Below are 11,413 nucleotides of genomic sequence, written 5' to 3' on the forward strand. Positions count from 1 at the left end.
ATTTTTGTAAATTACCAATCTCATCACTTTTGGTAATTTTGAATTTTAATTTAAAGACTCATGTATGTATGATTTTCTTTGATTTTTCCTATCTAGTACCTTTAGTTAAGGACACAAAACTAATTTAGGGATAGTAGATGTCCACCATTGAGTCAAATGTAAAGCCAAGATACTTTTAATTCAGTTTTCTCTTTAAAAAAAAAGGTCTTCAGACAGTGGTGGTATACACCTTTAATCTCAGAAAGCAGAGACAGGCTGTATCTGTAAGTTTGAGGCCTGCCTCATCTACAGATCAAATTCCAGGATAGCCCAAGCAATACAGAGAATCCCCGTCACCAAAAACCAAAACCCCAAACCCCAAATCCAGAACTCAAGACCAAAAGCCAAAAACTAAACCTAAACAAACAAACAAACAAGAAAACCAAAACAAAACCAACCAAACAAAAAATTTAAAAAAAAAAAAACACATGCAAGTTGAATTAATATACCTTTCATATATGAAACCCATTGTGCTAAATCTGGCTTTCTTCAATCGCATTCTCCCCTTGTTAAATCAAATATGGAGGATACACAGAGGAACAGACTGAATGTTAGTGATTTAATGAACTGAAAGGTCAGAAACCATGCCTTTAGAGGTCTGAAAGCCCACCCAAAACAAAAATCCAGAATTGTTGAATACCAGGACACTGTGAAAGCTAAGAAAGGAAAGTGATATTTTAAACCAGATACATTGAAAACAAACGGAAAATGAAAATCTGGCAGTATTCTAAACAGCCACCTCAGAACGTACAACAAATGCATTTTAAACCAAACCCAGGGACGGTCACGTCTCAGAAAGAACCAAAATGTTCCCGGCCATGATTACAGTTCCATGGAATTGTTATAGGAACAAAACAAAAAAGAGTCACTAAGCAAGACCACATTTCAGATATACCTGTGACAGCAGCAGGTGAGAAGATGGCAGCTAAGCAGCAAATTCTCTAGGACGTGGTTCAGATGCATGTCTGATACCACGGCTAGCCATTTGATTGGTGGAAGACAGTGGTCTGGCAAGTCAGCACACTGCACCTGTGTTTGACCTAGTGTCCCTGTTAGAGGGACACTAGGTCAAACACAGAGGTGAGCAAAGGTGGCTCTTTCCATGGCTAAAGATTAACCGAGGGTAGGTGAAAATTAGGCTCTGATCTCCGGCTACCAGAAAATGACCAGTGAGGCTTTCAGCTGTAGGCGGAGGCTTCAGCCAATGGACTGGAGTGGGGGTGGGGTTGTTTGTTTTGTTGTATTTTGTTTGGTTGGTTAGCGTTTGAGTTTCGGCTTGTTTATTTCTTTGGTTTGGTTTGGTCTGGGTTTCTCGGGAACTTTCTTCATACCTGTTTGCTTGACTCATGTTCTTATTCTTTTCCTGGCTTATTGGATACCAGGTAAATGTGGACAATGTAGTTTTGAATGCTATCATCCACCTATCTTGCTAGAGTGCACGTTTCTAGAGGGTGAAGTGAATTTTTCTCTTTTATCTCTGATTTACATTTAAGACTTTAGAATAAGTTGCACAGAAAATATGATCTCAGTACAACTTTGTATTTATTATTGGACAAATAAAAAGATGATATCACTGATTTGTTCTACAACCCCAAATGTGATAAGAAATGGTACTATAGAAAAGTTTATGTCTGTATGATTTTAAGTTTATTAAGCATAATATCATCATTTCTGAAAAACCATGCACCCTGAGTGTTTCTAAAGCAAGAAATAACTAGAGCATTCACAGTTCTGTACTCCATGCAGAACAAAGGGCTTTTAAGCAAGAATCTGAATAATTTCTCCCTCTTCTAAATCTTCATAACTAATACTTTATCTAGAATTCTTGCTTGAAACACACATGTGTCAAAAAGGTGGAAACAAACAGAAAGCAAGTTCGCTTGCACTAACTCATGTTAATTCTAGGAGAAACTCACTGGAAACTATGACAGATATCAAGGAGGAGAAATGGAGTTGATACTTGCATAGTTTCATGTTTTAAAAACGCCCCTCACTTATGGTGTAGATAAGGAAACAGTGGTCTTTGTCCAGCGCTGACCCCACTATGAATATTTTTGCTTGCTTCATTGCAGGTAAATACAAACCATTTTTAAAAGAATTCTCAATGTATTAAAATACAAGCATAGAAAATATCTTAATAAAAATTTCATACCAACAGCTAAGCTTAACTCCTATTTTTTCCAATGTGTAGATTCTCTTTAATACCCTTTAGATAGATGGCATTATTGTTGGGCATATTTGGTTTTTAGCTTAGCTTAGCACTTAAGAACTAGAAAAGTCAAGGGGACCAATGTGTCCTTCTCTCTTCTTAGACTTGTGGTCATGAATTTTGTATAGCTCACAGTCTTATTCATAGAGGAAATATTTTATAAGGGCCTATGTAAAATCATCATCACTATGGTACTGGGGTTGTATGTATGGACTATAAAAACAGAGGCTCATTTTAAAGTAAGAAGATGGGTTTCAGGAAAAAGACAAAAACCAAGAACGTTTATTGAGCTGTTGTATTGTGACACAACTCACAAGCTACTAATGTGCAACATCCCTGAAGACATGGTGCTAAATACAATCTCGTGACTATAACGGGTCATACAATTTTCTAAAAAGATAGAATACTCTTGTGCCATGGTCTTATTTTTTCTTGAAAAAAAAATATTTTATTACTGTAAAACATACTGTAACTAATAACCATGATATATTTTTGTATTTAGTTGTAAAGTGAAGTTAAGCCCAAGTTTGAAATAATTATGCATATGTTTCGTCTATGCAAATGTTTGTCATTTATTGTCAGTCAGTCTAGAAGTAGGATAGTTTGTCTTACGTATTAGGGTCACAAAACTGGTGAAATATAAACTTCTCCCCTAAGGGTCTTGATTTCTTCCACTGGGAACCAGTGGTCACATGGGGTATATCTCGTGGGCTTCTCTCGCCCCTGCTGCTCTCCGCTTTGCCTTTGCTTCTTGCAGTCTGATGGCACATGACAGAAGATGAGGGAAAGGAGTGAGCAACTGCTTCTCCTCCTCCTCCTCCTCCTCCTCCTCCTCCTCCTCCTTCTTCTTCTTCTTCTTCTTCTTCTTCTTCTTCTTCTTCTTCTTCTTCTTCTTCTTCTTCTCTGTACTGTCTATACATATAATCCTGAAATTTCGGATCTGGGAGGAGTTTTTTTTTTAATTAGATATTTTCTTCATATGCCTCAGTACAGGGGAATGCCAGGGCCAGGAAGCAGGAGTGGGTGGGTTGGGGATCAGGGTGGGGAGGGGTATAGGGGGCTTTGGGGATAGCATGCATCTTCTTAACTGGAGTGTGGTCCTAACAATTAATAAAGGCTTGTTCTACCGTCATCTATATTTCAGGTAAATAAGTCACAGGCTTAGTAATTGGTCAAAATCATACAGTTGTCAAGTATATGAGGGTGGTCGTTTGCTCTTGGTAATTGACTAGCATATTCTGGAGCAGAAAAATCAACTGGTGGATCTATCCCAGTTCTGCTTAAGTCAAAATTCTTTTCATTGTTACCCTTATAAAAGGCACTCTATCGTGCATAAATGTTAACAGTCAACTGTGATGGCAATACACACTGAAGTGCTTTTCAAACATACTGTGGTGCTATAGCCAGTGTGGAGAAATTTGTGTGAACGGTAGCATCAGTGGGTAAGAAGTCAGAGGAACACGTGTGAAGTTCTACAGTTATTCCTTTTCCAGAGGAGTCAGAGGGAAGATGAGAATAAAACAGAGACTGGGCTTCCACCTGCCAAAGGTTTGGTAGAAGTGACTCTGTACTGTCGCATCATTTCTTACACAGCAGAGTGGGGAAAGTGAAACTAACAGGTGACAGTGGGCTTCCTGTTGCCAGCGTTGTCTGCTCCATTCTAGGCTGTGTTGCATATGCAGAGTTTTTTATTTTAAAAAAGCACATGAAGTACCTCTTCCTCGGGAAGCATAGGCCATCTTAAGACTAGGAGGCATACAATCTTTCCCTAAATGTTTTGGGAATGGAAACAACACATACTTACACAGTAGCTGTCATGCTGCTCAGCAGAGTGTTCTCCTGGAAATGGACAATGTCATATTGCCTGAAATAGTGTGTGATCTGAATGGACCACGTCTCATAAAAATATTTCCACATGAAAATTAAATTTCAGATATAAAGCAGAAAAGGAGAGGAGCAGGGGACAGACATGGTGTCGTTTAAGTATAATAATGTGTCTTTCAAGTGACTTCAGCCATGCCAACAGCCACTAAGCCATCTTCTCCTTTATCTGTGAGTCTAAATAAGAGGAAGATGCTAGAATTCTTCTCATAAAAGTTACATTGGTAGATCAGAATCAACATGTTCCCTTTAACAAGTTATAGCTGCTCAACAACCTTTGTTCAATGTACTGCAGCAGTTACCTATAAATCCTAGGTATTGTTGAATGACATTTCTAAATTGTATAATAGCTTATTTCTGAAGTTTATTTACTCTATTCAGCTTCACTGGTTCACATTTCAATCCATTCTCTATGATATATTTAATAATGGTACTCTTTATAAATAGTTCTCTTTTAATACCAGATTAAATACTCAAGCAATTTGGGGATTAATGGGCAGTCCTCCAAATAACCTCTGACTGAACTAAATGGCATCGATTCCTTGGCGAATGGCTTTGATGCAGGACAGGAGAGTTGAAAACCCAGAAATTCAGACTGCAAAAGGCCAGAAGAAAGGGAGGGAGTTACTACTTTATATTACACACTGACTAAACGGTCCCCTCCCCTCAAATCTTCTGGCAGGTGTTGGAAGAGAAATGCTTAGTTTAATCATATTAGTAGAGATTATGAAGAAGTTTTAAAATCCTAAGCCTTGGCATGCGGTATGAGCAGTGTTCAGAGAGCTTGTTCACGAGAGCTGGTTATCATAGGCAATTCGAAAGGTACTCAAAAAACAGCTTCCCTGGTAAGTGCAGAGGAGAGGGATGTACTGCCTGTGGGCTGTGTGTGTGTGTGTGTGTGTGTGTGTGTGTGTGTGTGTGTATACATGAAGTTCAGGTGTGTATGCTTACACTCTATCTTTAACACAGACAGAAGATGCCAGTGATCAACATCGAGGACCTGACAGAAAAGGACAAGTTGAAGATGGAGGTAGACCAGCTCAAGAAGGAAGTGACACTGGAGAGAATGATGGTAAGTGGGTGACCTCTGGAATTCACTGGAAGAGACAGCTTGGCAAATAGTCAAGCCTCCTAATTCCTTTAGCATATACTGGAACAGATCAGTGTATCTAAAAATAAATTATTAGTGGAGAACAATCAGTGTTGAAGAAAGATAATAATTAAATTTATTTCATGAGCCCAAGTGTTAGAAAGCTAGTTTTCCCGGTCCAAGTGTGGCTCTCTGCCTGTTTTGGTACGATCAATGAGCTAAGAAATGTTTTATACCTTTATAGAAAGACCAAGTAGAAGAAAATAGGGGAAATTTTGAAACAGATGGTGTTTTACCAAGTACTCAAATGAAACAAGGCATGGAGACATTTTGGGTTTGTTCCTTATAAGTTGATGAGATATTCTTCATTTTGTATAATATTTTGATGTTGTTGATGTATTTAAAAGTAAAACCTCATTCTCTCCAGCCCTGCCCTGGTCAGTCACAAATAAGTCCACCTTAGTCTTCCTTTGCAAATAAAGATGATTTCAGCCAAAACACCTCACCGTAAAGAAGCAAAACAAAACTGATAGCTCTTGAGAATAGTGAGAACCAGAGTCTCTGCATTGAATGGAATAGAAAAGAAAAGGGAACAGAAAAGTCATCAAACAGCAACTGAATCTCAAGGTGTACAGATATGTGTGTTAAGTAAGTTCACTTCACTTTAGGAAAATTAGCAAAACAAAACTTCTCCATGAATCTGTGTGTGTGTACTTGTATTTGTGTGTGTATCTATGTATGTATATACATCCTTAAGAGAACAGAGTGAAGAGTTTATATTCTTGTCATTTATTGCTCAAACCTTACTTCTAAACAAATACATTTAAGATTTTAGGTGGGTTTTTTTTGTTTGTTTTTTATAATTGCCTCCAACTGTCATTTTACTCCTCCCATAGTTTTGATATAAAGATAAACTCAAATCTTCAATCAGCACAACAGAACACAAAACTGACAGGCTAAAGTCCTTATCATATTAATGAGCTCTTGAGTGTCCTTTGGTCAGCAATGTAAATATTTTAAGATCTATTAATCACCTTGGAGTTATTTATTTGGGGTAAACATGACATACACTATCACCCATCTCTCCCACTATTCATAATAGTCTTGCTTTTGCAAGTTTAAATAACAATATTATACTGGAAACCTCACTCTCTTTTCAGTCCTGTGTTGTCTTCCTACTACTGTTTATTTCTTCCTTTTCTTCTCCCACCTCCTCCAGTACAGATATTTTGCTGTATATTTAGAACACATGTGCATGTTCGCATGTACACACACACACACACACACACACACACACACACACACACACACACACACACTTTGTTTTAGTCCATTCTTGCTGCTGTAAGAGATTAGAACACATTGCATGCCTTTCCGTAAGTGGTAAAACCATTTTGATGTTATTCTCTACAGTTCTGGAACTGTGCTCATCCAAGTCCAGGGCCTGTGCCCTCATTCCCAGGTAGTGCCTTCTCAGTGTGTCCTTACATGGTTCAAAAAGGTGAGGGAGTGAATGTGCTGACACTGATCTTGAGCTAACCCTCAGGGTGAAAGCAGTTGTCAAAGGTTTCATGTCCTGGTATCATTGGATTGGGACTATTTCCAAATATAGAATTTAAAGTGCACACATATATTTATGCATGTATACAAATGTACATGTATGTGTATGTGGTATACAATTTCACGGAAAAAAGTCACTAAATTAATTACATAACTTACAAATTGGTCACTGCATTGTCAAAAATACAGATCTATGTTTCTGTCAGAAAAGGCATTGAATATACAATGAATTGAAGCTAAAAGCCATGAATAATTTGAAGTCTTTTGAGTACATGCGTGTGCATATTACCTATGTAGATCCAGCACTGGAGCCTGGTTGTTTCTAAATCACAATTATAAAGCTATAAATGAATGCCCATTTCAGCACACATTAGCTTATTGAGCATCAATTCATCATGGGCTCTGTTCTAGATGTCTGGGCTATACTAAACAAAATAGCCAAAGTCAGTGACCTCTTAGAGCACATGCAGTACACTGTTATGAACAGTCACTGTTGTTGAATTTAAAGCTGCAAGTCTGCACTTCTGAGAATCTGACACTGAGAATAAGCCAGGAATTTAGCAACTGTTCACTCTCGTCCATCTTCACACTAAATGTTTAGGAAGGGAAGAGAGACTTGGAGAAATCCCCCACTTGTGTTTCCTTGTCAAAGCAAGAGGAAGGGCCTACTGGGAAATGTTAGCTGAAGGGTCAGCTTTGGAGACATCTAGAAGGGAAGTGTGGGAATGATTTTTTTTTCCACCCTGGAAAAGACTTGTGCACTGGCAGAAAGCAGATGAATCATCTCTAAAACCTGCAACATAGAAATGTATTGTAATAAATACATTTTTACCATCTGCAGAATTCTGTTCTAAAACAAATGAGTTATCGCTGTCTCCTTTCTCTTAAGGTTTCCAAATGTTGTGAAGAAGTAAGAGATTATATTGAAGAAAGATCTGGAGAAGACCCTCTAGTGAAGGGGATTCCAGAGGACAAAAACCCCTTCAAGGAACTCAAAGGAGGCTGTGTGATTTCATAGGCGGGAAGACATTTTCTTAGAATATTTAGAATTTTAATGATAATGCAAACTGTTCTCCTATATAATTAAGCTTGTGTATGTTGTTTAAATTATTAAGCTTTAAATTTTAATAAAAATAAAGATGCAATAATACATATACTCATTTTTTCATGAAGTATTTCACATAAGGTTTAACAAGTAATTAGGTGTAATACTGATGAACCCTGCTTCAGAAACAGTGTATTCTGAACTGCCTGGGTAGTTTTATATTCCTTCATTTTCCTTTCAATATTAATGATACTCTTCTAGAACCTTTTTTTTTGTTGTTGTTTTGTTTTGTTTTGTTTTTTTGTTTTTTTGTTTTTGTTTTTGTTTTCAAGACAGGGTTTCTCTGTGTAGCCCTCGCTGTCCTGGAACTCACTCTGTAGACCAGGCTGGCCTCGAACTCAGAAATCCNCCTGCCTCTGCCTCCCAAGTGCTGGGATTAAAGGCATGTGCCACCACTGCCTGGCCTCTTTGAGAATTTTTATAGTTAAACATATTTTATTCTCAATTTGCTCACAGGCATACAAAGCCTATTGTTTCAATACATGGATGATTTATTTTAGAAAAAAATATATATATATGGCCAATTATATATAATATACATTAATTATCATTAATTATTGAAACTTTATCAGTTGTTTCTTTTTTCCCTCATCCCAATCAATAGGGCTATTGTTAACATAGTCTCATGTACATTCTTACTCACTTCTACCTGTCACTAATGATGTGACTTTTTTCCAGAGTGCCAACTGTATTAAGAGTTCTGTCTGTGGCCACAGAACATAGTGAATTTAACCAGCAACTGAATAGATTATGAGCACAGGGTTTGGAGACATAGAAGTCTGGCTTTGCCACTCTCCTGCTTAACAGACTTTGATGATTTCATGCTTCGTCCTAGAGCATGGTTTCTTCTCTATGAAGATGAAGATAATACTGGCTGTGGATACAGCTAAAACACTCAGCATATATTATCTGACACATGGTGAGACACAGCAACAGTTAGCTATGAACTATCACAAACTAGAAAAAGAACTAGGAAAAAAAACTTTCAAAATGTTATCACTTATAACCCTTTCCATTCCATTCCCATAAAGGTCCTCACTGGCACAGTGCATACCATGCTGAGGGTAAGTCAAAGAAACAGGCATTGCTCCCACCATGTCTCCGGTTCTGTGAGAAACAACAGGTGCAATTATACAAAGCAAAGAATTTTATTATCATTGTCTCCTAATTGCTACCTCCCATGAACAGTGAATTTTGAGTACTTTAGTCATCAGAATGCCACAAGACAAAGTGATACCCATCCATTTGGTGACAGAAAGCAAACTGTGTACTCTTTATTGGTTCTGGCAGACAATATGAAGGTCAGCTCAGGGTTCTCCCACTAGATCATAGGAAATAGTCAACCCAACCCATTTTCTCCCAAACAGGCAAACTATAGACTCAGGATGTTTGGCAGACGTCTGAGGTCAGGGCTCAGGATCATGGACTGAGGACAGCTACATCCTTTCCTGAGTGTCTTCATTTGAGAAACGATATGTCATAAAGACCCCAGGGTAAATTACGCAATCTCATCAAGTTTTCCTATGGAGAAATTACTTTTCTTCTACTTAGAAGTACAAAAGTCAATTATTCCACCGACCCCAGCATTTCCATCCATTGTCTTCACTCTCTGTTTCTCCATAGCAACATCGCCAACCATTTTACTATTACATGTAATTATTTATTGGACTGAAGTTTGTCTTTAGGGGGTTTCCACCTGCAAGTTAGTGTTTATTTAACAAACTGTTCCATATTTCCTTTCTGTTCTAATTGAATGCAAAGTCTTTGTTAGGACATTCAGCAACAGGCAAAGCAGACTCTAAATGCATATATCCTACAACTTGATACAGATGTTGAAGTCTGATGGTTCAAATTTAAAACCTCAGCTCTTCTGTATTGAGAATTTTGAACAAGGAAACATAACTCTTTGAAATGTCCTATTGAAATGTATAAAATGAACTAAGGGTGATCTTTATTTGGGTTTTTGTAATCTCTTAGCTCAGAAACAGTCACATAGAAGCCTTAATGGAATTCACTGTTGCAATCCCTGTAGAGTCCCTGTATAGATAAGAAGTGCTGCCAGGGTGCCCTGATCTTCCCATTGAAAATTGGTCAAGTTGATCTCCTTACCTGAAATGTCCCCCACTCCATTTCAGCCCTTTGAAAGCGGTCTTTTCTGAGATAATTTCTATACTCCCTCAAGATTGCATTTATATACTTTGAAGTCATTTAATATTACTTTACTTTGAAATATAATTTTAGAGTCTTCATTTCAATGTGATATCATAATTTTCCCAAGCCTAATGTTTGTAACAGCCTTACATATCACAAATTGTTACTAGAATTAGACTGACTTCATTAATATTCGACTAAGAACAGGAAAGCATATACTTGCCAAATGTTTATATTGGGCAAGGCAGAATTTTTATGTTACTACATTAAGTTTATTATTGAATAAAAATACATATTGTTGGATTTTCAATAAGCAAGAACTCAAAGGAGAGAATGGCAGAGATAGATATCCAGAAAGAAGGAAATGAAGCTCTGACTGTTCCCCCAGACAGCACAGCTGCAGCTGACAGTGACTCTGTTTTCTTTAGAAACTGTCATTTCAGAGCCAGGGGTTACTTGGTTCAGGGGAGTTGGCTAATACAGTCAAAAGCAAAACAAAAAACAAAGAACAACAAAATCTCCTAAAATGCCTCACTATTTGGCTCTTCAACAAAGCCTGGTGGCAAGTTAGTAAGCATGAGTAATTATGGAATGCAGTGTTTGAATCACATACACTTTATGGTGCAAGCTTGCAGGCTAGTTCACGATGTAGCAAAAGGCAGAGAAGATGAAGGAGAACGAAAAGGAGGAAGAAGATGAAGACCAAGAAGAGTAGCCAGAAAAGAAGGGGGAAAACAGCCCTAGTTTTATTTGGATTGAGTGGATTTTTTAGTCAAATTTTTTTGAAAATTCTGATCACAAGTTCCATCTGTTCCAAAACAGGGTCATATGTGAAAGCTGGTTAAGTGTGACAATCAGAATTATCATTTGTGATAGGGTCTTAAAGTCTTATATGAACAATGTAGAGGAAGGAACTGGTTGGTATAGCAAGCTACAAATGACTGTGGAGGTGTTCTGTGACTTGAAGGCATCTCTGTCTAAAAGAGGAAGCATATGCAAATGCTTAGCCTTTGATGAATGTACAGTTCTAGAAGTTGTCCTGGGATTGCTTTTTTTTTTTATTTTAATCAAACTTCAATGAATATCAAATAAATCCAGAATAAAACAAGTATGTGCTAAAATACTTTTCTTAAAGAAACCGTCATTTTAATAACCTTTGCCATTATCATTTATTTTTATGATTTCAGAAGGCATTTTGCTATTTAATTGAGATAGCTTTTTGCTAGTTTTGTACATGCATTAGTACATTCTGAATACTTTCTCCACACACTACTTTTCTTTTCCTTCCTTCCTTCCTTCCTTCCTTCCTTTCTTTCTTTCTTTCTTTCTTTCTTTCTTTCTTTCTTTCTTTCTTTCTTTCTTTCTTTCTTTCTTTCTT

General features: G+C 37.4%; 1 protein-coding gene across 2 annotated transcripts; it reads left to right on the forward strand.

Annotated features, from left to right (window-relative positions):
- The first annotated feature begins 1,346 nt into the window (after positions 1–1,346).
- On the forward strand, positions 1,347–7,929 carry Gngt1 (G protein subunit gamma transducin 1). 2 transcript variants are annotated; one of them, XM_029535510.1, is made up of 3 exons: positions 1,347–1,421; positions 5,099–5,201; positions 7,669–7,848. In XM_029535510.1, the coding sequence occupies exons 2-3, from the start codon at positions 5,106–5,108 to the stop codon at positions 7,795–7,797; spliced, it is 225 nt and encodes a 74-aa protein (XP_029391370.1). In that variant the 5' UTR covers positions 1,347–1,421; positions 5,099–5,105; the 3' UTR covers positions 7,798–7,848. The 2 variants fall into 2 exon arrangements, with proteins under 2 accessions (XP_029391370.1, XP_021047231.1); XM_021191572.1 differs by lacking the exon at positions 1,347–1,421 and adding an exon at positions 4,703–4,974 and having other exon boundaries at positions 7,669–7,929.
- The last annotated feature ends 3,484 nt before the right edge of the window (positions 7,930–11,413 follow it).

Source organism: Mus pahari, chromosome 2, assembly GCF_900095145.1.
Source record: "Mus pahari chromosome 2, PAHARI_EIJ_v1.1, whole genome shotgun sequence".
Lineage (NCBI taxonomy): Eukaryota > Metazoa > Chordata > Mammalia > Rodentia > Muridae > Mus > Mus pahari.

What these genes read in the sequence shown, in the direction of transcription:
- Gngt1 (XM_029535510.1), top strand. Translation starts at nt 5,106, where the DNA reads ATGCCAGTGATCAACATCGAGGACCTGACAGAAAAGGACAAGTTGAAG. An exon ending in TGACACTGGAGAGAATGATG is followed by an intron (nt 5,202 to 7,668) that starts GTAAGTGGGTGA and finishes CTTTCTCTTAAG; the next exon opens with GTTTCCAAATGTTGTGAAGA.